The 26295-nt window shown below is 52.8% G+C and overlaps 10 protein-coding genes across 10 annotated transcripts; 8 read left to right on the forward strand and 2 right to left on the reverse strand.

Moving 5' to 3' along the window:
• Positions 1-2381: 2381 nt before the first annotated feature.
• On the forward strand, positions 2382-4146 carry B0I36DRAFT_390035 (cytochrome P450; the record flags this gene model as incomplete). Its single annotated transcript, XM_046161380.1, has 6 exons — positions 2382-2447; positions 2515-2656; positions 2732-2969; positions 3051-3117; positions 3189-3719; positions 3781-4146. 6 exons carry the CDS (start codon positions 2382-2384, stop codon positions 4144-4146), a joined length of 1410 nt encoding a protein of 469 aa, XP_046003719.1.
• A 756-nt stretch (positions 4147-4902) lies between these two features.
• Positions 4903-6472, forward strand: B0I36DRAFT_343067 (uncharacterized protein). Its single transcript, XM_046156127.1, has one exon. The coding sequence runs from the start codon at positions 4950-4952 to the stop codon at positions 6273-6275; it is 1326 nt and encodes a 441-aa protein (XP_046003720.1). The 5' UTR covers positions 4903-4949; the 3' UTR covers positions 6276-6472.
• Positions 6473-6763: 291 nt separating this feature from the next.
• B0I36DRAFT_378683 (uncharacterized protein) lies at positions 6764-8223 on the forward strand (the record flags this gene model as incomplete). Its single annotated transcript, XM_046160720.1, is given in 5 exon segments — positions 6764-6927; positions 7017-7484; positions 7510-7712; positions 7850-7941; positions 7951-8223. Coding segments are annotated over 5 exon segments (1200 nt in total).
• A 482-nt stretch (positions 8224-8705) lies between these two features.
• Positions 8706-10651, forward strand: B0I36DRAFT_356879 (uncharacterized protein; the record flags this gene model as incomplete). The annotated part of the gene is made up of 3 exons (XM_046157706.1): positions 8706-9160; positions 10315-10403; positions 10611-10651. The coding sequence occupies 3 exons, from the start codon at positions 8706-8708 to the stop codon at positions 10649-10651; spliced, it is 585 nt and encodes a 194-aa protein (XP_046003722.1).
• Positions 10652-10942: 291 nt separating this feature from the next.
• On the forward strand, positions 10943-12144 carry B0I36DRAFT_437121 (uncharacterized protein; the record flags this gene model as incomplete). Its single annotated transcript, XM_046162890.1, has 3 exons — positions 10943-11403; positions 11464-11798; positions 12000-12144. Exons 1-3 carry the CDS (start codon positions 11326-11328, stop codon positions 12142-12144), a joined length of 558 nt encoding a protein of 185 aa, XP_046003723.1. The 5' UTR covers positions 10943-11325.
• A 685-nt stretch (positions 12145-12829) lies between these two features.
• Positions 12830-13683, reverse strand: B0I36DRAFT_404376 (uncharacterized protein; the record flags this gene model as incomplete). Its single annotated transcript, XM_046161772.1, has 1 exon — positions 12830-13683. The coding sequence occupies exon 1, from the start codon at positions 13595-13597 to the stop codon at positions 12830-12832; it is 768 nt and encodes a 255-aa protein (XP_046003724.1). The 5' UTR covers positions 13598-13683.
• Positions 13684-15285: 1602 nt separating this feature from the next.
• On the forward strand, positions 15286-16751 carry B0I36DRAFT_356882 (uncharacterized protein; the record flags this gene model as incomplete). The annotated part of the gene is made up of 3 exons (XM_046157707.1): positions 15286-15559; positions 15743-16304; positions 16724-16751. 3 exons carry the CDS (start codon positions 15286-15288, stop codon positions 16749-16751), a joined length of 864 nt encoding a protein of 287 aa, XP_046003725.1.
• Positions 16752-20056: 3305 nt separating this feature from the next.
• B0I36DRAFT_214643 (RlpA-like double-psi beta-barrel-protein domain-containing protein-containing protein) lies at positions 20057-20398 on the forward strand (the record flags this gene model as incomplete). The annotated part of the gene is made up of 1 exon (XM_046148951.1): positions 20057-20398. A coding segment is annotated over one exon (342 nt), but the record flags the coding sequence as incomplete, so codon positions are not given.
• A 441-nt stretch (positions 20399-20839) lies between these two features.
• Positions 20840-21664, reverse strand: B0I36DRAFT_356884 (uncharacterized protein; the record flags this gene model as incomplete). The annotated part of the gene is made up of 2 exons (XM_046157708.1): positions 20840-20953; positions 21458-21664. 2 exons carry the CDS (start codon positions 21662-21664, stop codon positions 20840-20842), a joined length of 321 nt encoding a protein of 106 aa, XP_046003727.1.
• Positions 21665-23832: 2168 nt separating this feature from the next.
• Positions 23833-24804, forward strand: B0I36DRAFT_224357 (uncharacterized protein; the record flags this gene model as incomplete). Its single annotated transcript, XM_046149052.1, has 1 exon — positions 23833-24804. A coding segment is annotated over one exon (972 nt), but the record flags the coding sequence as incomplete, so codon positions are not given.
• Between the last annotated feature and the right edge of the window lie 1491 nt (positions 24805-26295).

Here is a 26295-nt window from a genome sequence, read left to right on the forward strand (position 1 = left end):
TTGATAACTTGCGGTAATATGTTTTTCTATCGACTCTTCCATTGTGAACAGTGGCTTTTTGTCGCAAAAGGGACATTCCCATTCATATGGATGCTCTTCGCGGAAATGCGTATTCCAAGCATCCCGAGTGGCGTAAATCCGCTGTGGTGTAGGACAGTTCTCCGCCACACAATTATAAGGGCATAGTTATTCAGTACTAGCTGTCCACTGGTGCTGAGTCTCTATCAAACGTAACAGGACTACGGGATCTCAATTTGTTCCGTCCTTCAATTACCTAGCAGTACTTATTTTCAGATGAAGAATGTATCGAATGGTCAAGTACGAGGGATTGTAAATAACGTATTCGTTAAATTTCAAATCGCCTCGCGGGTTCGATGCATGATACGGAATCCGAGTGTCGGGCTAGAAAATAATAACGAAAACCGTCAGCTTGGTGTTTCAATGACTGTGACCTTACATCTGCCGGAAGATGTAACAAAGTGATCTCGTGCCAGAGCACTCAGCAAGGGAAGAGTTCTGGACTGCGTAGAGCTTTCCGGTGAGGATATCTCTTTCCCCATCGTGGCGAAGGTATATCCCTCACCAGAAAGCTCTAACTATACGACGACGATATCTACAACTTCGATGAGACGGGCTTTGCGAGGGGTAAGATCTCCGCCGAGCCTGTCGTTACGACCTCTGATCGACGCGGTAAGCCAAGAGCCGTACAACAAGGTAATCAAGAATGGGTTACAGTAATCGAGGGTATCGCGTCGTACGGCTATTCGATCCCACCATATATCATCTTCGCGGGGAAGGTCCACCTCGACTCCTGGACCGCGAATAGCCCTCTACCGGCCGACTGGGTAATCGCGCTTTCAGATAATGGCTGGACGACGAACGAGAGAGGCCTAGAATGGGTAAAACACTTCGATTTCCATACGAAGAGTCGTAACGAAGGGCGTTTACCGGCTCCTTATCCTCGACGGCCACGAGAGCCACCACTCGGTCGATTTCGAGCTGTACTGCAAGGACCAGAATATAATTACGCTCTGCATGCCTGCTCATTCGTCGCATAAGCTCCAGCCTCTCGATGTTGGGTGTTTTGGACCTCTGAAACGGGCGTACGGTAAAGAAATCGAAGGTCTTATGCGGGCGCACGTAGCCCATGTTTCGAAGGAGGACTTCCTCCCAGCCTTTTATAAGGCGTACGACGCTGCGATGACAAAGTCAAACATCCAGGCAGGCTTTAGAGCAACTGGCCTAGTACCGTACGACCCGAATTATGTGATTTCGCAGCTAGATGTGAAGTTTCATACGCCGACACCGCCAGGTTCCTCTGCTGGACTACCACCCCCATGGGTTTCAAAGACGCCGAACAACCCAATTGAGGCCGAATCGCAGACGGAGTATATTCAAAATCGCATCGTACGACACCAGAATAGCTCTCCGTCGTCCATTCTTGAGAGCCTGCGGCAGCTTAATAAAGGAATCACAATGATGGTGCACGAGCAGACCCTTATGCGCCATGACCTCGCCGAACTTCGAGATGCAAACGACCGCCTTAGCCGCCGTCGTCGTACGCAAAGAAAACAGCTACAGAAAGGAGGGTCCCTCACGATTGATCAGGCAAAGGATTTAAAGGCTCAAATCGATGCGACGCAGCAGTTAATAGCGGAAACGAGTCAGAATAGTGGTCGTACGAGGAGGCCCGAAACGCGCGCGCGACGATGTGGCGTCTGCGGCGAGCCCGGGCATAATGCTCGTACGTGTCAGAAAGTTGTATCTGCCTCTGAAGAAGAGGATTCTGAATAGTTTTAATTGATTTAAGGCGTTGTGGTTGAATTGACTTATATATTGTCGGACGACAGCCCGGAAAGTGGGCGGGTCACCCGTGTGGGCGGGTCACCCGTGGGTTACGTTATGGGATTGAAGATAGCTTGTACAGAAAGATTGGGAAAGTGGGCGGGTCACCCGTGGGTTACGTTAATACCCGAATGAGTGACACCACGTTAGTGGAACAAGCATGAAGAGGGGTTCCCCTTGAGCATATGCAAGCCGCGGCCAATGTAGTACACCTGCGGCACCGGGCTGTATCAGGCTGAGCAATGGCTTGTATTGACTGATGGGATCTGCGAGGAGGTCCTTATCTGGAATATATCTGCGGCCGTGTCATGCATAGCTTTCTTTGCCCTTTGGAGATGCTGCATGGACTTTGTGGGGACCCTGGCAGCCGTGGGTATGGAGTAGAACATGTATAAGATCTTGATATCCTCTCGTCGCAGCCTTCGGCATTATAGAGGCTCTATCCACTCTTCTGCTGGACATCGTGCAGTGTCTCGTATCTACACAACGCACAAGGCGCTCGCACAGCTTCAGCCCTCAACACAAGTACGATTACCATGGACGCCATCAATGTCAATGTGGCCGGCATTGGTGCTGGGCTATTTGCGGCTACCTATACAGCAGTACGGGACCACTTCCATTGCTTGAGAAGGCAAGATCTATAGAGGACTAATGGCCACCTTCTACTAGTACCACGTCTATGTCGGCTTGACTGGCCCGCTGGCTAGTCTGCCGGGCCCAACATGGAGCAAGTTCACCGGCTTGCCCGTCGTGTACCATATCTATCGCGGCACAAGGATGTACTTTTTGCACGACCTGCACAAGCGCTATGGTAGATTGATTCAACCCCTGATCTTGTCCCTGGTTACTCTATCTAACACCTGACCTTACAATCCGATGCTCGCAGGCCCAATCGTGCGCGTCACACCAAACGAGGTCTCCATCTCAGACCCCAAGGCTGCCAAAGAGATTCACAAGGTCCGCAGCGAGTACCTCAAGACGCAATTCTACGAGGACGCGTCGTTCGACGAGGCCCAGAACGTCTTCACGACCGCCGACCCAGTCTACCACGCCGAGTGGCGCAAGCTCTTCGCAAAGTCAGTCTCCCAGTCGAACCTGATCACCTTCCAGCCCTTGATCCAAAAGTACGTGGACATCTTGATTCGGTAGATAGAGAGGGAGAGAAGGGAGCAGGGCTACGTCGATCTTGTCAAGTGATTCAAGAGCTTCACGTCTGATGTGACGGGGGAGCTGAGTGTGGGCTCGTCCCTGGGGATGCTGGAGACTGGCGAGGTAAGCATATCCCAGCTACCATTGTCTCCATCACGGGTTCAAAATACCTAATCCCAAGCTACAATATACAGGAGAACCAATATGTCAAAGACATCAAGCGTGTCATGCCGCTCAACATCCTCCGCCTCGCTCTATGGCAGGGCGACTGGTCCAAGACCAGACACCTGCCCTGCTTCCCCTTCTCCACGCTGCGCGGGGTGTCCACGCGCCTCAACTCGGTCGCGAAGGCGTACATTGACGACTATCGCGCACGGGTAGCCGCAGGCGGCGCGGGATCGACCACCACCACGATCCTGCTCGACAGGGCGCTGGAGACGCAGGCGCGCGAGAAGGGCAGCATCTCGGAGCACGAGATCCTGTCCAACGCCGTGATCCTGATGCTCGCGGGAACCGACACGACTGCCAATACGCTGGCGTATATGCTGTGGCTGCTGTTCAAGTTTCCCGACATCAAGGCTCAGCTGGACGAGGAGATTGACGAGGCGAGGCTGCCTGGAAAGCCGGGCATTGAAGACCTTGCGAAGCTGAAGTATCTCGACTATTTCATGCTCGAGGTCATGAGGTTGTATGGCGCTGCGCCGGGGCCGCTCCCGCGAAAAGTGGTACGTGTACACATTTTACCCTGCCACTTCACTTGAAATCTAACATTGTGTCAATCACCAGCCCAAAGGGGGCCGCGACATATGCGGCTACTTCGTCCCAGCAGGCATGACTGTGTCACCCCTGGGCTTCAGCATCTCACGCGACCCGGTCGTCTATCCGGAACCGGACACGTTCAACCCGGACCGGTGGGCGGACGCCACCACGGCCATGAAGGAGGCCGACTTCAGCTTCGGCGGGGGCACGAGGATCTGTCTGGGCATGCACATTGCCAACCTCGAGATGAAGATGGTCGTGGTGGCGTTCCTGCGTTCGTCGCTGAGCGATGCGCAGCTCGCGTATGGCATCAATGGGTATTCGGAGCAAGGGATGAAGCAGCTCGAGGCTATTGCTGCGAGGCCCTGGGGGGACCAGGTGTTGGTTCGTTAGCTGTGAGCTTGCCAAAATCTCGCGCGGAGACAAATTTCTTTTCGTAATTCACATGGCGAAGAGCATCATCTGGGAGCGTAATTCGGGAGCGTGTAATTAGCTCATTCTAGATGTCATTGAATAGCGCCAGTGACAACTGGCCTACGGAGAATTTCCCCTGGTGGTCGCGTCGCATTCTTACTCTCACACAACAATCTCATGTGGTGTTGATTCCCGAACGCCATAATCACATGCAAAATAAGCAGCTGCTCCTGCTCTCAGCCAGCCACATGCAAGTCGGTTGCAGCTGAGCTTGTAAATGTCTCATGCACGAGGAGTGCCGCGATGCGGAGGGCTCACTCTGCATACATAGGCGGAAAGTCAATTGTGCCTAACGCAGATAAGTTGCATTGGAACGCGGCGCAGCTGACTGCGCACGGCTGCATGGCAAGACATGCACCTCAGCCGCTGAAACCTTGGGCAGGGTCGATTTCTGTTCAGGGTTTTGGGGCTGAAAGATAACAAGACGATGTCTCCCCCCAGCATGTGTAGTGTGCCTGGAGGTGTTCCAAGCCACAGCTCGGGGCACACACACAAACGGGTGAGACACGGGCCGGGCCAGACATGCCAAAGTTTAGTGGGTGACACAGTCGAAGGGAGACCGGACACAGCCTTTCCCGTCCGTCCCAAAGGGATAGCGTGATCTATTGCTCGCCGACTATATTATCACCTGGGCACCCCCTCGGCTCTGGTCTGTCAACACTGACCACACTCACCACACTCACCACAAAGACTCAAGACTTAGAGCTCATAACACCGCCAATATGATCGTCCGCGCCATCTCCCACGCCATCCACCGTATGGTGGCACCATTCTACCACTTTTTCTTCAGCGTCCCTGTTCTTTTCGCGGCGGCCATCTTCAGGTCGGCGGGTGCCACAGCCATTGTCATGGCCACCCTCTGGATCGCGCAGAGCATCATCGATGGCATGGTGGAGAGATCTGGCGGCGTGGTCCTCATTGTCAAGAGCATCTTCACCAACGACGCCAGCGATGGCCTCATCGAGTACATAGTCAATCACACCACCGAACTGCTCAATTTCACGTTGGACGTTGTCCGGCCTTCTGGAGTCAACACCAAGGGCAAACCTGGGGAAAGCCCTCAGAACCAGTACTGGGAGCTCGATCTGAAAAAGCCAGAAAACCGGCAGGCCGTCGGCGCACAGATCCAGCGCGTGCTCCTGACAATCGGCAAGATCATCACGCTGGGCCTGCTGCCCAAGCTACCCCTTTCGATCTCGACTGTCAACATGAACATTGAGATCGACAGCGACTTCAAGAACGGTCAACCCCCTTCCCCTACGTACGTGGCGGCCTACAGCGGCCCAACCCACCAGGATGTCATTGGCGAGAAGTGGATCTACATCAACGGCATTGGCAACGAGCGGGTCTGGTTCGAGGGGGCGTGCCGCAAGATCCGCAGCGCGTTCAAGCGCGAGGTGACGGGCGTCTTCAACCGCAGCGACGGCATCCTCTGGGACATGATCCAGTGCTTTGGCGAGCACTCGACCGTCGAGGACCACAAAAACTCCAAGAACAAGCTGATCCAGCGCACCGAGTCGAGCAGGGCCGCGCAAGAGGCCCTCTACAACGAGGTCCACAACACGCTGTGGCCCAAGGACGGCTCGGTTAAGCCTAACAAGGTCGTCCTCATCTGCCACTCGCAAGGCTGTCTGCTCACGCGGCTCACCCTGCAGCAGCTCGTGAGTGACTATCCAGACGACTCCCCCGAGAGGGAGGACATGCGCACCAAGCTCCGCGTGTTCCCCTTTGCCAACCCCAGCATGGACTGGCGCGTCGTCGACGACGGGGCCATCCAGTACCTGGGCAACTCTACGCACACCACGGAGCACTTTGCGCACAGGGTCGACTTTGTCGCCATGCTAGGCGTCATCTCAAACTTCGAGGACAAGACCTCGGGCTTTGACGACCAGAATTCCAAGGTGTTTGTGAGCATTCCTGAGCCTAAGCTTGGGCGGCCGGCTGTTGGGCACCTCTTTGGAGCGCATTACTCGCTTGATCCGATTGCTTATGAAGACGGCAAGCATTCAAAGCTCTTCAAAGCTCTGGGCGGCAACCCAATTCCATGATTGGATAGCACAGAGAAACAGAGGCGCAGGGCACGTGCTAGCCAACACTGAGTCACGACGCGTCGTAGATGCAGGTCCGCTGTGGACCATTATCCCCTCTAATTTACTTACTGCGATCTAAGTGTAATACCAGAAGCAGATCTCGTAGGATGGAGACAGCAAGTAATGGCCCTCCAATAAATTGTCAAAAAATCACCCAGAACCCCTCGTTTGTGACGTGCTTGGCTTTGTGGATATCTTCTGGCGTGGAGTACATGTCACAACGCTCGGTCGACCACTCGTCATCATGGCGAGACTTGGATGGCAGGACTTCCATGCATCATTGCCGCAAGGCCGCGCAATCGACGTGGAGATTTGGAGACGGGACCCAGAGATTCCTGGAGGCGTCCTCATATCTTCAGCTGGTCCGAGCCTTCTCACACGGACAACAAACACGACTCTTAACCCTTGAGAAGGCCGTCATCAATCACTTCATGGCCCTAGACAACATGCCCAAAAGCAAAATTGCCATTATATGCAGTGGATGGGGTGGCTTCACGCTCGCACACGAGCTGTCGCTCGCCAAGTACGATGTCACTGTCATCTCGCCCATGAGGACCATCCAGTACACACCGCTGCTTGCGAGTGCGGCAGCGGGCATGATCAATTTCAGGTATGCCACCAATGTTATTAGACCGCCCTGATGCCCGCAGGGCCACAACGACAATACGTGATGTCCCTGACACTGATGCATTTGACCAGACTCGCCGAGGAGCCAGTCCGCCGCCGCAACCGCGCCTCAGGCTTGCACTACTACAAAGCCACCGTCGACGACATCGACTTTGCCCGCAAGACGCTGCACTGCAGCCCCTCGGTCCCGGACGTAGCCGATAACCACCTCTCCCACTCCCATACCTTCACCATGCCCTACGACATCCTCATCCTCGCCCCCGGCTGCACCGTGCAGACCTTCGGCACGCCCGGCGCCGTCCAGCACGCGCACTTCCTCCGCACGACCGACGACGCGCGGCAGATCCAGCAGCGCCTGCTCGAGATGCTCGACGCGGCGTCCACTCCCGGGCTCACACGCACCCAGCAGCGCGACATGCTGCGCGTCGTCGTCGTCGGCGGCGGGGCCATTGGCAACGAGGCCACGGCCGAGCTGTACGACCTGTGGCAGCACGACCTGCGGTTCTTGTATCCGCACCTTGACACCAGCGGAGAAGGAAGGTGGTGGTGGTGGGGCGCTGTTCAGCATCGAGGTGCACGACGTGGCGCCCGTGATCCTGGGCACGTTTGACGACCGGCTCGCCGGGTACGCCCTGCACAAGCTGCAGAGCCGCAGCGTGCACATTGAGACGGGGAGCCATATTACAAAAGTGGAGGGCGGGGTCATTTATACCAAGGAGCACGGCGAGGACCGCCCGCTGGGGTACGGGATGCTCATCTGGGCAACGGGTATGGGGTGAACCCGCTGGTCGAGAAGATGCAGGAGGTACAGAAGGCGGGCAAGCTGCAGCGCATTGTGACAGACAGGAGGCTCCGCGTGAGGTGCGCGGAGGCAGCAGGCGATAAATATCACGGGAAAGAGACAGGGCATGACGGCAAGATCATGCCGGATGTCTATGCGCTGGGCGACTGCGCGGACATCGAAGGCTACGCGCTACCTACGCTGGCCGAGGTGGCGGTGTAAAAGGCAGAGTATCTCGCGAGGCAGCTCAACGCGGCCGAAGAGGAGGAGCTGCAAGCCCCGTCCTTTGTGTACAAGCAAAAGCCCAACCTGGCGTACCTCGGCCAGCACGACGGCGTGATCGGTGGTCGGGAGGAGTGGACAGGCCACTCTGCGTGGCTGGCCTGGCGGAGCGGCAGCATCTTCCACTGGCCGCGGAGCTGGCGGCGGACGCTCATGGTTGGCATCAGCTGGCTATTCAATGCGGTTGGGGGCAGGGATATCCCGCGGCGGTGGTAATGTAAAATAGGCAGTAGGGCAGCAGCCCAAGATGATGTCAAAATTGCACGTACTATTACTTTACTGTGTGCCGGAGCATTTGGTCCGAGAACACCGGGTGTGTGCCGGAGCATTTGGTCCGAGAACACGGGGAGTGTGGGGAAGGCGGCTGGTGCCGTCCGGAGCCGGTGAGTGGTTGACAGCGTCGGGTCCCGGCCCGGGGGAATGGGTCCCGTCCGTCGCCAGTGAGAACAGCCGCAATGTCAATCATACGTACATTACGCATCACTGCCTGGGTACAGCCATCGCGAGTAACGCTGACATGTGCAACTGTGACGAAGAGCATCCCGTCAATCCATGCTGCTGTGCCCAGCCAGCGGAACATCGTGATCCAGCACAAATCTGCGGCCTCCTTCCAGCCAGCCTTCCCCATCGGGTTTCGCAGGGTTGGTGCATTCGCAGGGTAGGTGCGGCGGTTCCCTCACGCACCGCTGCCGCTGGTCATGACCACCAGCCCGGCTGACGGCGATGGCCAGCTGTCGTTGTTACTGCCCTCACCAGTTCCATCACCCGCGCCTGTAAAGGGACACTCTCTGCCGGCCTGCGATGCATGCCGGCTCTGCAAGCGCCGGTGCTCCCTGACTGCCGGGGCCGAGGGCCGCACCCACGCAACCGGTACCGCCCTCGCGACCACGACAACATCGCCGCCGCCGCCGTCGTCGTTGGGCAAGTGCTTCAACTGCGAGCGAGCCGGTTCTCGCTGCACATTCCTACTCCCGCTCCGAGCACGGGGCCCGAAGCCGGGCCGCAAGACGGTCCCCGCTCACCACCAGATTGCCGCGTGGCAGGTCGACGCCCACGAGAGCAAGACCGACACGGCCATCTCGACGCGAGGATATGCCACCGACATCCTCTTCCCACGGGAGCTGGTGCTGCTCGTGCTGGGCGACTACGTGACGTACGTGTACCCGCTAGAATTTTTGTTGTTAGAAAAGAAGTTTCATATCTTCTTCGTATTGCATTCTTATTTAGATATTAAGCTGCATGGTCGCACTTAGAGGCCTTATTTCCACAGACCTCATCACTGATGATCCAGCTTTAGGGATGCCATTATTGCGGAAATAGTATCTGTGCCTTTGCCTTTTTTGGAAGGGTCGGTTCGCCGATTCGGACTCTTCACAATTAGACTCATCCCACGTTCGCTTTCTTTGCTCAGACAAAGCGGTGTTATCTCTGACGTCGCATTGCTTCTCGAGCTGTTCCACTTGATATTGCTTCCTGGTTAAAACCCTCCGTATTGGTTTAGCTCCGTCTAACGATCCTTGACTAAAGCCTCGTCTTTTGTCATGGGCCTTTTGGACAGCGAAGCATTCTTCTGATAGTGTGTTTAGCTGGGTGCCCGCCCGGTCTATTGTGTCTCTGATGAAAATAGGAATGCCTCCGGGTATGTTCGCTGCGGCGTAGACAAACTGTCTGATGAATCTGATGGAACTATGAAACTTTTCTACTTCTCCTGCCCGTAGAGGAGTCCAGTAGTCAGGGATTTTGGAAGGAGAGGATAGGAGGTCTGACGCATCGTCTTCTTCCATTGAAAGCTCTTCGCTATTGATTATTTGTGATAAATTGGACGCTGGCGTCGGTTTGAACGTGATATCCTCGATGTGAGCCATGCTTGGCCACTTATTCGCATCCTCTCCGCACTGATGAGATTAAATCAGTACCTGCTTGCTGGGAAATGACGGCAGCCCCCACGTAAACAAAAAACAACCTACGGCGCTGTACAGAAACAACTTTACAAACTCAAACAAACAATGCACAAAGACAAACACATTGGAAATGGATAAACGACAAGGTGGGTCGGGCCCCACTCTGTGTGTTCCCTACCAAGTACAGAGGTGGGGTCTCACCCACAGCCACGTAGAGGACTCCCGAAGTGTGTTTCCGCTGCCCGATTAGGTGATCCACAAGCAAATCATGTGTTACAGGAGGTGTTTAGCGCCTTGGGATCTGGGCTCCAACGTCCGTCGTATCCTTTGCACCAACTTATGGCAGAATAGGCTAGTTTCCCCCGGGGGGGGGGGGGGGGGGGGTTTGCCTTAGCAGTAAACTTAGCAGTAAAAGATACGAGAACCCAGTGGATTGCTTTGTCTTGGTGCCTAACTGTTACGAGATATATCTCAGCCAAAAGTGTGATGAGATAGGTAAATGATGATACGCACGGCCATTACCGATGGATGGTTGGAAATGACCTTGCTGCTGTCCACGGTGTGATACTGCGGTAGAATTGTGGTACATGGCAGTCGTGAAATTATGGTATCTTCATTTCTTCTTTCTGCAAACAGCGGCCTGTTCTTGTGGATGAGTTCCCCTAGAAACTATCAGGCTGACTATCATTCAAGAACTTCCAGTTTTTGATATGGGACAGTCTGCTAACATTCGTCGCTCGTGAGAAGGAAAAAACAGAATCTTCCGATATCTTTTGTATCGATCCATGGTATGGAAGATCCAGTCAGACAGTACCGCAGGCGAATTAACTGGCCGTAAGTCGTAATACTACAGTATCGGAAAGCGCATAAAGACACGAATCTGACGGCCAGCCGAACAGGCCATGGTTCCAGCCGATGACAAAAACAGACCATGCATGGACATCAGCCAAAGCCCTACCAGAAGGATTGCATCGTGGCCCCACTGGGAGACAAGGGGGTCCATTATCCCCATCGACGGGACTTGGGGAATCATAGTAATCTTGGAGCACGAAGATGGCAAGCGCCATGTGATCTCTATAAAATTCTGGCCAGGAGGATAGGTGCATATAGCCTTGAAGAAACCCTTGCCAGGAAGTCAGTGCCTTTCATCCTCATCTATCATTGGAAGTAGCATTGCAGCACTCATCGATCTAGCATATGAAGGGCGGAAGGAACGATCTCCTCTCCAAACAACACGACGACCCCAGAGAGAGATACAAGCTGCTTGCCTCGGCTTTGTACGAGCTCCGCCGATAGACTAGACCAAAAACCCATAAAACTTGGTCTAGGGTTAGGGTGATCCCTAATCCGCTGTCACCAAGAACGTACATGTCCTCGTCCGGCACTTGTAGTTACGTCAGGCTCGAACACAGGTCCAATGGCTTCAAAAACAATGTGCGTCCTAGGAGATGCGGACGCCGGAAAGAAGACTCTGACCTGGCACCTGGTCTTCACGGTAAATCGCGAGTAAGATGACTGGCCCTGGTCCCATCCCAGCTAAAACATTCAATTCTAGTGCGGCGCTTCCCTTCCTGAGATTGCACCCATCGAGAAGAGTCGGGTTCGCGATTATCGTGGCATCGCAACGGTTTACCGACAGCAAGGCAGGCCCGTTTCATTCTACGGCCCCTCGGCCCAATACACGATCATAGGTAACCATGACTATCCTCCACATCCGAAAAAGACTAACCATTTCACCGAAGACATTCCTGGAAATGCCGATGTTGCCCTCTGGGCTGTAGATGCGTCTGCTGATGACTACGGAGCGTGTTCGAGCCAAAGGCTTGCGTCCCTCCTGTCTTCTAGGAAGCTCCGTGTCGAGGAGCAGCTGATTATAATTGCTACTAAAATGTAAGTGACTGCCATGGTTAATGTCTATCTACGACTAACGCGACTCAGGGACCTGACCAACTGGTCGGAGACTGTCTTCGCGCAGGTCGCACACTCATTCGCTAAGATCAAGCCGGTGCAATCCAAGTAAGACTGGTGCGATTATAGTGCGGCCCCCGCAGCAAGGCTACCGAAACTGACCATGTCACACGCGTCTGATAGAATCAGCATTGTGCCAGTTTCTGGCCTACATGGGGACAACCTTTTTGAGAAGTCAGACAAGGCGGCACACCTCCAGTCTGCGGGCAAGGTAGAGGAGGGAGGGCTTGCAGTCTTGGGTGCGCAGCCCCTGATGTCGCTGCTGTGAAAAGTGATGGCCGCGTTGGTGCTATTAAGGCCCAACAGCCACACTGTGCGTCCCGCAGTGTGTGCAGGTGCAGTCGCAGTTGCTGCAGAGAGCGCCAATCAACTGGGCTGTCGTGACAAATAGTAGCTTCCTCTAGACTTTCCGCGTACTTGCTGACCATTGCATGTCTTTATGTCTGAGCAACCCATTTTTATTCCCTTCGTGTTCCATTGGCTTGCTATAGTATCCAAGCACCTCCACTCGGAAGATCTCCGGACGATATGCTTAGTCGACTTAAAAACAAAGCACGCTGCGCTCGTATAGTCTCCATTTGATTTGTTCTGTGCTTGTTCTGCCAGTGTGCAGCCTCTTATCCAACGATTCTGTAGGACGGTAGTCTATAGGCGCAAAAGGAGGGAAAGGGCCCAGATGTCGAGTGTACACTAGTCGTCGTGTGGAATGGGGCGGTTGGGTTGAGCGGAGCCTGAGCAAGACTGGATAGGACTGCGACTCGAGATGGCGTCCATTTCAGCCGCCTGTCACATCCGGATTATAGTATGATTCAGATTCCTCTGGACTTCCTAATTAATCGAAGACAGAATAGAACAGATAAAGATGGGCTACTATAAATGAAATCTATACTATGGGAAATGGCTGGTATGTGGTAGAGGGTAGAGAAGCAGGATTGTCGGTGCTTAGACTTCCTCTAGCGGAATGTCGGACTACAGATGACCTCGTCGATCTCAGTATGCCCCCCGGCAACCGTCCACCTCCCGTTGCCTCCGTCGCTAAAGGTTTGCTTGTTCAGGTTGACGCCTCGGTTGAGCAGCACGACTTGCCCACCGTTTAATGCCTTGCAACGGAGCGCCTGATTTTCCACTCCGGGGCCTACGAAGAGCTCTATATGAGTGAAAGTGCCACCAACCGATTGCCTCTGGTCGTTTCGACCCTCCGAGTCCGAGAAATCAAGCTGGCGCTCAAACTCCTGCGCACTTTTTGACACAGTTACGCGGATATCATCACGCCGATCGGGATCTGTCTTTCTCAGTGCTGGATCGCACGTGACGCGCAAGTTAGAAGCTTCGACAGGCCCGCCAGGCTGAAGTGTCCAAGCTTTGCCAACTCCGAAGTTGAAGTCGATGCTCTTGCCTCGCGTGACGATGATTCGGTTGTTGTTCTGGCCAGCATTACGAAGCTCGCATCGGAAGTCGGCCTGAACGTCCGACGAGGCGGCTTGCCCTGCAGCTTCAGTGAACGGGATGCGGACTTTTCCAATGTAACCCGAGTCAGCACTAGGCTGCAAAGTCACAGATTGGTTGGCAGAAAAGCCTTGAAGATAGAATATGTCGCCGTCGGCATTGATCAGCTCCACGGTGACTCCGCTGGGGGTCCTCAGTTGTTCATGATGATGTCTTGCAAAGACATTGCTTGGCATTAAGGCCATGGCGGCGATGAATGGTGTTATCAGATGCATGTTAGTTGCTGTGAAAGGTTTTGAGATAAGGTTGAGGCGCAGTAAAGATGAATAGTAGCGGCAGGTGCTGGAGCAACCGTATTCACAGTCGTACAGTTGCAATCGTGATTTTCGATGACGACGAAAGAGGTGTGCTCAACTCTAGACTTTATAGAGTTCAAGACAAAAGAAAACGAGCGGATGCAGAGGTGGAGCTCCTATAATTAGAAACCAGCTGAGCACGCAAATCTTGACAAAGATCTCGGCATTATGTAACAAATGGAATGTGATGCGGGATACCAAAATAGAACGGACGATATATCAGGGCTATATGGAATGGTACGACTACCCGATCCCGAGTAGGGGCATTGACGGGTCCAACGTAGCCGACTCATTCAAGTGGCTAGAGACACAAAAGATACAGCAGCCATAACAACAATCCTGGATTATGGCCAAACGCCGAACTGATAGCGTCTGTCCCTTTTTTCACCCGCTCCGGAGAAAACATGTCGAATCGCGTGCCTTGAAAAGTCTGTGCTAATCGCCGACCTATACAGTCAATCAAACAATATCTGTCGGTTGTATGGGTGGATCTGCTATCAGTCGCGGGTCTTTGATGTGTTGTTCTGCTCCTGCAAGGTCTCCCACGCCTGGATATACAGCTTCAAGGCCATCCAGCGCGTGGACTTCTGTGTTTGGGCTGCGGCACTGCCCTGTGGTTTATCAATCTGTCAGTGTGACTCGCCTGCCTTGACATGCATGTCCCGTGGAACGAAACCCACCTTGGAAGGTGGTCTTGCTAGGCTGCTTGCTAAGCAGTCGTCTCTACGTAACTGCTGCACAGATATGCCGCTGATACTGCTGAGCTCTTCGTCGAGGCTCCATGCTTCTGCTGGATTTCCCAGGTCAAGATAGTTGTACACTTGAGTTACGAGTGACTCTTGTCGCTGAGCTAGAGCTTGGTTTTCCTGGCCGAGTTCAGCGATATTGATGCTTCCATTCGACCCAATCTGTGTACCTTTGAATGGGGGGCTGTTCTCCTCTCTAGGCAAAGCTGCGCACGCGAGTGGTAGGGGCCAGCTGCGGCCATTTGGCTGGATGCTCGTGATGCGTGAGCAATCACTATTTAGGACGGGCTTAAGGACAAAATCCTGATTTAGATGCGTATTCGGCTGTATCACCTCAGGACTGGAGCAACGTGGAAAGTCTATGTCCGCTCCCAGCGCTATCGATAATGCATCTTGATCAACCCCTAATGTCGATAGAAGGAAGGTAGACATCTTGACGCATGTCCTACGGGTGTGGTAGTCTTGAGCAGTATCTCATACTCCTCTGCCGCACGAGTCTCTTTTATGTGCACGGTTGCGAAAAGTTGCAACAATAATCTGTTTGGATTAAAAGCCAATTTGTTATAAGCGATCCGCTGCACACCCTTGATGGCTTGAACCAGCTCTACCTCGAGGTAAGTCTCCAGGAAACTAGACCACGCCGGGTCATTCCAAAGGATGCTAAAGAAAGGAATTTAGGTAGACCTATATCTAACCTGTACATTTCTGGAGGTGCCGAACCATACTGATGTTGAGTCTAGCAATAACGTGCCACGAATACTGCAGGTCCTCCTTCGCTCCTAGTACCAGATGTCTGGGACGCGCCCCTGACTTGTTCGCCTGCCTGCTAAGACTTTCAACTCCTTCTTGCGAACCGACTACATGGGGCAAGCCTGCTTATCGTGCGACCGAGTGAGCTCGAGGCCTGGAGAATTCAACTCGCATTATTTTGCCGTCCAAGCCAAGCGCATGCACTTTTTCGACATTATCACTCATCACAAAGAGAGGCTCACAGGTCAGCAATGTCGTAGATCTACTCACTCGCCCCACGAAAGCCCATGCCGAGCAATGCCCGAAAAGAAGCATCGGGATCTCCAAGGTCCAGATGCGAGTCCGGCCGATGAGGGAACTCGCTTCATCGCCGCGATCGACCAAGGTCAGATTGGCTAGTGCCCAACTCTGATGGCAAGTGCGTTGGTCCGCTGGATCCAGGCTTCGAAGAAGATCAGGAGCTGGCCAACATCTAGAACGGTTGCATTCAATGAGAAATTACAACTTCTATACGACAGACCGGCTGATACTCCATATCTTTCGCCTTCCGACATTGGATGCCATCCAGTCTTCAGCAACCGCACATCAGCGACGGGATCATCACCTGCAAGTCAGGAGGCTTTCAGACGGATCCATGGACCTAAGCTTCTCGCCACCTTGGCCAAGCGACTGCAACAGCATCATCTTGATCCTCAACAAGTTGAGTATGGGACATTCTTGGCGACACGTATGGTGCTGCCGTCATTCCGTATGCTACAGAGCCAAAGACTTGACATTGAGACCCTGGGAAAGACTGTTCCAGATGAAACGGACCAGACCACGGCAGCGTTGGTGATCCTTTGGCTCGACGGCGACGACTGGATCCTGTTTCACGTGGATAAAGACACCGGCACCGCATACATGTTCGATCCTACTCCACGGCAAGAGCCATCACGAGTTGTCACCTTCTTCCGACAAGCATACACAGACGCGGGCTATGGTTCGATCACTGCCAAGTGGCGTGTTCCCGCTGGAACGCGAACCGACAAGTGGTCCAGCGGTTGGTGGGTGGTCGAGAAGGTCCTCATGTTAGTCACAGGCAAAGACATCAAGTCTATTGGCTTCGCCGTAGTGAAGTCTGAGGACGTCCCGTAAGAAACAGACTTTGCGAAGACTACGGACATGATAGCGGACTTTCTGCAAATGCGCTACGTCCGGGAGCTTGATCAAAGTGGGGACAGAGTTGTTTCCGTGGTAGAACAAAGGCAATTAACTGAATAGGCCTGTGTGACGATATGTAGTAAGTGTGGTCAGATCGTATAGCTTATGGACCTCAAGTACCCCATGTAAGGTTCGCAGGACTTTTACGTAAAAGTCCAGAAATAACTCCACGAAGTCATGCGAGAGCAACCGCCACATGGGTTGCGTAAGAAGCAGCAGGTTCATATGTCATTGGGTTGTGTATTGATCATTGCGATATTTCTTAGAATGCGCTCAACTTTAGCCTTCCTTTCCTCTGGTTGTCCGGGAGCAGTGCTCAAGTAGGCACCTACGCCATTCATCATGGTAGACCCGAACTCGTCAAGCGAAGTTATTAGAAGTATCATCTCAATTGTTCTCTGTCTTTGGACACTATGGCAATTTCTAAGCGGGGCGGAGGTAGATTATGAACAGGTGTCAGAAGTTGCAAAGCCAACCCATTCGCAATGAACTGGGCCCATCTACTTTCGCCTCCGAAGCGCTTCTCTACGTCTTATACTGGAATTTAAGAGAATATGACAGCTTGACCGAAAGTAGAGTCCAGCAAGCCAACCACGTGTGAGGCTATTCAGCACTAATGCTCCTTTTTAAGAGACTCGAGAAGACATAACAGACCCTGGGGGCGCTATCACTATGGTACTTACAGACTCCTAGAATAATACCTAGAAAGAATGCCTTGAGGTTGAGAGCTGAGGAGCGAGGATGAAGGGTACCCTTATGTTTATCTGGAGTGGAATCAACCCTATCATCGACAGGAGTCGAAAATTGATGTACAGTTTAGTTGCACCTCAGGAAGATATACCGCTACACTATCATTATGCATAACGTGCTACACGTTTGCGTTCTTGGCTCGGCAGCGTACTTAGACTGCAATGAGGCATCGTAAAACAACTACTCATTCCCAAGGAGACAATCACTTGAGAATGGCACACATATCAAGAATCAAAGCTATAAACGAAATTCTCTCATTGGCTTCAGCAATGGCCTACTTGATCGAGTACTCTGATTTCTTCGTACTCCTTGTCAGCGAATTTGACTCGTACAGGTGAGCTGACGCTTCATGTCTCCCTGGCGCGTAATGGCTTTCGTGCCTCGACGCCTCGGCACGCAAGGACCACCGTCTTTCCGGCTGGGTCCTCTTTCTGCTGATTGTCTCTGCTCTTCTCTCTTCAAGCGAGTTATGTATGGGTGACATAATGGTCTTTTTTTCTGAGCTAATGCTCCGCTGTGGTCGGTTACTACATGGATGACGTCTTTGACTTCTTCGACTTCTTCAACGGCCGTGTCTGCCATCGGTTCTGGGGGGGGGGGGGGGTTCTTCGAGAAGCGCGTATCGCACAAGCAAGGTATAGTACTCTGGTATATGCCTCAGACTCATATTTCGCTGACGGCCTGCGACAAACGGCTGCATTCGTGCCAGAGCCTTGGGTCGCCTTCAGAAGCGAGGAAGCTTGGCCTTGCCAAGGAAGGCGTCAGCTACCCAAGCACCAGCAGGCGGCTCGCTGTAATTGTGTTGATTTTGGAAATGGGGTCACGATGAACGGTGTGCTAAGCGATCTGGGATACTGCTTCTCGAGCTTCAAAGAACTCTTCTTCCCTCTGCCCGCGAGCAGTCACTCGAGTTGGCCACCGACTAAGTACCTAATAATGCTACTAGAGCTTGTGGAGACGCGATCCGCGTGATCAATACAACGTAACGGTTACATATCGTACCGATGAATATGACGACGCGCTTTGACTCGAACGGAGCGAGCGAAGATATGACTCGTGCGATGCTATCGAACAAGACGGCAGAAAGGTAGAAGTGTTCAACACCCGACGGTGCAGACATGTTAGTTCTGGGACATCTTTTCAACCTGCCAACTCCGTCATTCGCGGTACATTAGCATTGATACAAATGACCTGTTAGTAGTGACCAGATCGGAGAACTCCCCAGCAGATTTGGTACCCGCATTTGCTCACTCAATCATTTCAACGTCCCGACGCAGCATTCGTTGATGATTCCATCCAAGCCCCGAAGCTGTACCTGTGCAACTCAGGCGCCATGCACGGTATGCAGTCATGTGGGAACAACAACTCACGCGATAGTTGGGTGCGCACCAGTCGATAACCGTGGCACGGAAGCGTCAGCTTAGGTTCTCGACGCATCGTTGGGTTTGTGTTGATCCGGTCGTCGAGACTGTGCTTGTATGGCAAGGCGTCGTTGAAAGTTGAGCTAGGAGGCGTGCTAAGGGACCCGCTGCGGGTCTTTGCTCCCCCACAGAGGATCTCACTTCATAACCACGAGAAAACTCTGGATCATGCGGTGGCGCAGCGCAGAGACATCTCTACGGAAAATTGATCACGGTATAATTCGAAGGTAGGGCAGCGCGTATGACTCGACTTGCCTCTTCCCAGATGACACATTTTCTTCAGGCATAAAGTGAGGTTGGTGGAGAATGACTCGGGCGCCGTTGACCCCACTTTACAGGTTCTCCTACCTCTGCCGCCACGCCCCGCAACCACGGCACTCACAAGGCGCCCGAGACCTTCTCAACTTCCCCCGGGATTATGCCAATCCTCATACTGCCGAGAGCCTCCGTTGCCGGGACGTTGCATAATACTTTTCGTTTCGACATGATGGTCTATATCCGACACGAATTTGACTTCCGGTATGCATTCTAGTTTGACGTGCGGCAGTATGCAGTCTCAAGGTACCTGAGCCGCCGTATTGCATCCGCAACGTAACGGGTGAGTTACTGAGCGGGATATGATCAAGTTACTCGGACTATTTCAGCTGACGCCTACTCAAAATGCCGCTCAACTGGGAGAGTTGTAGACTAAAAACAGCATCTGCTGTGACCATTTGGTAATTGGTCATCTCTATGTCCGCGGCAGTCATGACTTTACCGGAGCCGAAACGCGTGGGTCAAGCTTCGGCGTGACAGGCTGTGACTAAAGTAAGCCCTTGATTACTATGACCTTCTTGATGTGCGCTGCTATGGAGTGCATCTTCCAACAAGTTACTGATCCCAACGGCACCCTGTGGTTTTACGACCCATATTTGAAGGCGAGGTGGGCATTTTCTTGTCTGCCGTAGATTCCTGTACCTATATATCTCGCTTCTCGAAGAACCTTGTTCGAGCCTGAGTCATTAACCCTACTTTACATGCTGGAGAACTCCCAGGTGGTCCTGGCTCGAGTTGCTACCGACTGCTACTTGTCACGTTTTCTCCCGCATCAGGAACTACGTAAGAACAGATAATTCTCTCCTGAAGCAGCTTCGCTATCAGCGACAGAACGGCATCAAAAGCGAACGTATCTCCCAGCACAGCGCATGACCACAGCCATGAAGTCTATCACCATTGCCAGTGTTCTTCTAGCGTGTGCTGTCGCTGCGGACCTCCACGGCCACGAGCGCTACCGGCGGCATCCAAAACAGCGCGTTCACGCGCATAACAAACGCCATAGATGCGAAGAGGACTTTTCGGCCACGCCTAGTTCTGGACTCGTCATCGTATCTAGTGCAGACTCCAGCTCCTCTGCTAGTGAATACACAGCGCAGGTGGCGGCCGCCACATTAAGCGCTGTAGTGGGTTTCTCTGTGGCTGCCATTTCGGTTTCTGGTGCTCCCGAAGAAACCTCCGAGTCGCCTGCTAGCAGCGAACGCACTTACTCCATTACCGGGGATATCACTTACTATGATGTCGGCCTTGGTGCTTGTGGATATGATGACTCTGTGCAGAATGATACGGGTTTATTCGCTGCCGTGTCGGAAGAGTTTTGGAACAGCATCAGCACGCTCACCAACGCCGGCCCTGGCCTGCCTAGCCACCCTCTTTGTAACAAGAAGGTCACACTCTCCGCTCCGGATGGCACTCAAGTGGTTGTCACTGTGCGCGACAAGTGTCCCAGCTGCGCCAAGGAAGCCATAGATGTCAGCAGAGCTGCATTTAAGGCTCTTTTTGGTAACCTGGATATTGGCCGAACTAAGGTTAGCTGGAGTGTGAGCTGGTAAGTCTACCGTTCTGGCCTTCGCTGCCACTCCGATTCGTGCAGCTCCCATCATTTTCGTTCATTAGACAAAAGAACAGCGCCCATTTGCATTTCTCTTTCTGATAGATGGCGATCCCCCACCGCACCCTTTTCTACTAATCCACAGGAGTATCTATGCTCTAAAGAGCTTTGCCACAAAACTGAATAAGTGCGCATGTCTAACCCTATCCTGGAACTGCTGAGCGCTTCTGTCAACTGGGGCATGCTCGCATGCACTGCACCCGCAGGCCTTCTCCAAAACTAGTGAGTCGCTGCCAAAGGTAGAAGAGACGGTATTCTTTGACCACATAGCAGGGCGACCCGCATATTTATTAGGGAAGATAGTGAATCACCTTTTGTCTCAAGTGATTTGTACAATTTCTTTCAAAAAGACCATCAGACGACGCGTTGATTAAGAACATCGCAGGAATGAATCATGACGCGGTGTGGCAGGACGATTGGGTGTGGTCCTTGATGAGTCAGCGGCGCCAAGACTTAGGACTGTGCTAAGACCGACGTAGCTGTGCTATGGCAGGTCAGACTCCACCCACCAAACGCAAACGATGAAGGAGAAAGAGATCTAGCTCGTTGTGTCTCCTATAACTATAGACAGCTTTTAAATTTACACCCTAAACGTCATTCAAGTTCTCAATGCCGACTTAGTGATTGAGCTTTTAATTACCAAAACCCACAGAGCATGCTGTCGCAGAAAAACCTGGAACATGACAGCCACAGTGCAGAAAGGTGTGCACATCCGACCGGATCGCGGACGAACGAGAGCAACGCGACGGATGATGCGATAGCATAGATCTGACGGCACCGGATGCAGGTCCGCTCGCGGACCCGGTCAGATTGTGCGTCAGCTAGCAATCCGACGGGGCTCAATGACGCCTGTCGATGAGATGAACGTAGAGAGAACCTTAATTGGACGTCCTTTCAAAGGGCCTTGCGCGCGGCTCTTTCTAGAACTTCCAATACTTGGCCGCACGTGCCACGACATGAACTGGACAACTACGGTGGGTCGAATTACCCGTCTTTCCTCGCAGCCGGGGACAGGCGTGAGGTGAGGTCCCTGAATTCTCTGGGCCCCGAAGGGCACCCGTCGACGGTCGCTGCTTCGACGTCCTGCGGTAAGGGGCACCGGTGCAAGGCCATCCCTGCAGCGGCGAAGCACGCTTGAAGGTGCAGGACCCCACTTCTGTGTCATGAGGTCGACGCCACCCGGATGGCGCATCATGTTCAATGGCTGTCTCTCTCCCCGACTTGCCCTTTCCGACAAGGCTGGGCTGGGGCTAGACAAAGCCCTTCCCGCCGATTAATGGCGACCAGGCATTCCGCCTTGGGGTGGTGGCCGACGTGTGGAAGTTCCCTCATTCCCTCGGGCAAATTGAGGCGCAGGCAACCCCTGGCCCATGCACCCTTCCATGCCGCGTACTGCGTAGGCACCCGTGGACACCATCCATGCGAGCGGCACAAAAGTGGGCCGTGGCACTTGCATCGGCCCCACTAACCGAGCGCGTGAACAGGGGTCCTGTGCCTTGGCGTGACTAGGGGATGCCCCACTGCAGCCTGCCTTCGTCCTGGGTGCGGTGCCGACCCACAAACCACAGCAATACCATATAAGGTAACCTCGGCATCCAGCCCGGCAGCCTGACAAGAGATCCGCACCCATTCAGATCACACGAAAAAAGCACCACCGATCCCCAAGCTATGACGCATGCGCGCAACGCTGCTTGCAGCGCTACTCGAGCCTCAGCCGAAAAGCCAGCCACACTGGCCGCGCCTGTGGCGTCTGCAATATATACAGCGAGTCACCAAACGCGCCAACGCTATCAAACGACCGTGGATGAAGCTGCCGCTCCTAAGAGGCGACGTGTATTGCCGAAAGATCTTGAGTTTATACAGTCCTGGAACGTGCCTGAGGTCCTGGCAGGTGTAGCGCGTCGATGCGGCGGCGAGCAACAGCTAGATCCAGCTCTTGAGCAACCACGACTCCAACTACTCAAGGACGCCTGCGCGACGGGCGATCTTTTCTATGTCGTGCTACATCAGGTCTTTTGCACTTGGACCGCGAAGCCACTCGAAATTCGAGGGTTATTCAAAAATGATGATCACTTGTTCGCATTGGCAGAGCATGGACTACGAACGCTGAGTGCGATCCTCAAAGACAACTCAAATATGCGACCAGATCTGCTACAGTGTTTTGCCAACTTTCCGGCACCTTTTTCCAGCATGCAGCGCTTTCCACCGTACTCTGACTCGCTGAACGCCGTGGTGGAGTTCCTCTTTTGTATGGCCACTTCATGGACCGAGTTGATGAAGAATCATGCGGCATACGGTCTCCCACTGCTGATGGATGAGTTGCTAAGACTGCTGCATATGCACTCAGACGTCTTGCAACTCATCGTCTTCCGTGCATCCAGGAGGACAGCAGGTGTTCCGGACGGGCCTGTCGGCACGCAGATGGAGTCAATATTCAAGGAGGACCAGGACTTTCATCGGTCCGCGGATGGTTCTTTTATGTCAAAGGCACAGAATCCTGCATATACGAATTACAACGACAGTCTTGTCCAGCGATACAAGGAGTTGGCCCACACCGCCCGCACACTTTATCGAGCCATGCCTCCATATAATCAACATCAGCAACAACGATATATTCAACAATCGACCTTGCGAACAGCTGTGCCAAACAATGCTCAGAGCTTTGTCGGAAATGCCCCCTCTCCAGCGGCACCAAACCAACAGTGGACGACCCTGCCAAGCCAAACGATGTCCGCGATCATTGAACCTCTTCACGACAATCCTGCCAGCGTTTCCCAAGGAGTCGCCGTTCAGCCCATTGAGTCAGCAACTTCGATGAGTTTATTTTCTATGACCTCGCAAGCACCATATCCGCTGACGGCAGCGCCAACACAGCACGCCTTGCGTACTGAGGCGCCGGGTCTGGCCTGGCACGGTCAACCCCAGAGACTTCAATCTTCCGTAGAGCAGACACATCCGCGGCCGAATGCGCATGTCTCGGAACCATCGAGAAGTCAGCACGCTAGTTTCGGAGCTTCTTCCGGTGCGTACTGGTCCAGTGGCTCGCCTGTTTCAGCTCACTCGCCTGTATTCCCGGTCACTGGGGCGAGTAGGCGATATCCATCCGGACTCCCCGTAGTGCAGGCTTCAATGGCTATCAGTACGATTCACAGAGGGCATGTTCAGCCTCTACAACCCTTTGTGACACCGCCAATACCAACGAAACCAATCTCAACCGGCCTCTTGTTCCCAGGCCGCGATGCCCGAATTGCCCTCGGCCAATATACAAGCGATTCGCGGAGTGACTACTGCATCATGCAATCCTTTCATCATGCCCACATTCGTAGTCCAAAGCGCCGTCCCATACGACCAGAAGCACTGAACGAGCGGTATTACCAGTCAGTCAGGAGACTCGTGTTAGGTCCTACCTCAATTGCCCCTAAAGCCGTGGTCCACAAATTCAGCTTCCGCTTGAGTCCTAAAGATCGTGATCGTTTGACACATGTCGAACCTGATCCCGATGATCTACTACCTATTCAGAGATACACCAACGGAACCTTACGCGTCCGGATCCGCTGCTGCTATCTGCTCGACCAGCAGCAGCAGCAGCAGCAACAGCAGAGCATCACTGCCAGCGAGTGGGTCATGAAAGACGTTGTCTGGCCTGAACACATCTTTCTAGAAGTCAATCACTCTGGCTTGACCTTACGGCGAAAGGCGCACCATTCCAAAGACTTACCGGTTGAGGTTCCAGCAAAAGCGCTCTTGGAGGAGAATCACCTTCATGTCTGGATTCCGGAAACTGCTGCGCGCCCACGGGAAGCGCCGAAGAACAGCCACCCATATCTCGCGGTAGAGCTCGTCGAAACGCTCAGTCACTCTGCCATCTTGAATTTGGTCAAGACTCACGGCATTCAGCAATCCTCGGAGACTCTGGAAGTCATCAGGCGACGTTTAGCGAGCACTACAGCCAGTACTGATGATGACATTGCGATGGTTAATCACGAACTGGCCATTGATTTGGCAGACCCATTCACCTCCGGAATCTTCAAGACTCCGGTGCGAGGCGTGGATTGCACACATCTTGAGTGCTTCGATCTGGAGACCTGGTTGAATTCCCGGTTAGGCAAAAAGAAGACCTGCACGTGCGGAAAAGGGGGGTCATCGTGTCAGAGTTGCCCCAACGAACCTTCCTTCGTGGACAAATGGAAGTGCCCACTGTGCTCGGGTGATGCTCGGCCATACAGCTTGCGCATCGACAAATGGCTGGCTGGGGTTCGCGACAAACTTGAGGAAGACGGTGCATTACACATCAAGTCCATCGTTGTGTCAGCAGACGGGACCTGGAAGATCAAAAAGGCGGTCGGGGCAGACAAAGGCAGGTGCGACGACGAGCATTTACCGCCTGGAGCAGCGATAAAATTTGGTAACAACAAGCCTGTCGCAGTGGCAGTGAAGAAGACATTCACGCCCGTCGTTGCCATCGACAGTGACTAAAGTGAGAAGCGCAGAGAAGCCCTGATAACTTGCTGGGCGTGTCTTCTCTGCATTTCCATAGTCTTCCATTAAAGCATCGAGTCTGGGTCAAATCGGCGATCATATATCTGGCAATAAAATAGACTCCTGCTATGATATTCCATTTTTTAGCCGCGTGCGAGTCTCAAGGTTAGTATAGCTTGCTTAGTTTCACGTCTTATCTAGCATTCTCAACGTCTTAGTGCGTGTTAACCTATGTGGTGCTCACAAAATTACCCAGCGAATGGACTCCGTATTATAGACACACTTACGTCACTTCTTAATGTAGTAGAGGTAGTTTAATTAGGGGTAGATAGTAATAACTATGCCCTGAATTCTAAATGGGGCATAAGTTATATTGCTTTACTTATAAGACAGCTTTAAGAAGTAGCGTTGAATAGATGTACATATGACGGAATGAAGGTAGTGAAGATGCTTTTTGTTAATTCCTTCCCCTCCTTATACTTACTAGACTTCACGTTTGTCAAAATACACTAGAAGCTTCTCCAATTTTTCGAAGTGAGCACAGGCCTTATATCCTGGGGGACGTTCAAGTTTGACGTATCCTGTGGGGGATGGATCAATTGTTCCCCTTCCGTGGAATGTAATCGGTCTATTGTGATCGAAAGTTTGATCTCGCCCTATCGGTTTAGCTGCAAATTGCGGTCGCGCTGCTCCTTCTGAAACTGGAGCTCTCTTCTATCTATCCTGATGATAGGGACATGACTTTTGTATCCGAAGGCAAACCCTTTTGTTTCTCATAACCGTTTTGCATATGACTTGATTGGCATCTGGGCTGGATTTGACAGCAGCCTTTATCGCAACCGTTTGTGTTCATGTAGGGTACCAAGCTGGATTAAATAACGTTGAGTTGGTATTACTAACACTTCATTGCTGACCAGTAATATAACAAATTGTCGGAATGTGATGGTGATGGTTATATGACTGCTCTCCTATGGAATATCGAAAACACTCTAATCGCGGACCTCTAGTTTATGCTTTCGTAAATAAAAAGGTAACTTTTATCAGTAAATAATCTGTCCTTGTGCTCTCCTTTCCAGCTAGCAGAAACAAATTCCCTAGAGTGACGCGTTTCCGACTAGATAGGGCTCAGCACCCTCAGTCTATAGCAAGCTTCTTACTTAGGGTCATGATATTACAGCCCGTTGTACGTGCTATACATAAAATAGCGTAGTGTCTCGTCCTATATTGTGAAGTCAGACGGTGGTTCATGAGTTCGCGAAGCAAGTCAATATGACGAAACAACTTGTACAGTACCATCATTTTCTGCTCTTGCATAATTCCTCCCCAACGCTTTTCGTATCCTCTGTC

This window comes from Microdochium trichocladiopsis (assembly GCF_020744255.1).
Source record: "Microdochium trichocladiopsis strain MPI-CAGE-CH-0230 chromosome Unknown B0I36scaffold_21, whole genome shotgun sequence".
Classification (NCBI taxonomy): domain Eukaryota; kingdom Fungi; phylum Ascomycota; class Sordariomycetes; order Xylariales; family Microdochiaceae; genus Microdochium; species Microdochium trichocladiopsis.

Coding starts and splice junctions, on each gene's coding strand:
- B0I36DRAFT_343067 (XM_046156127.1), top strand. CDS start 4,950: ATGATCGTCCGCGCCATCTCCCACGCCATCCACCGTATGGTGGCACCA.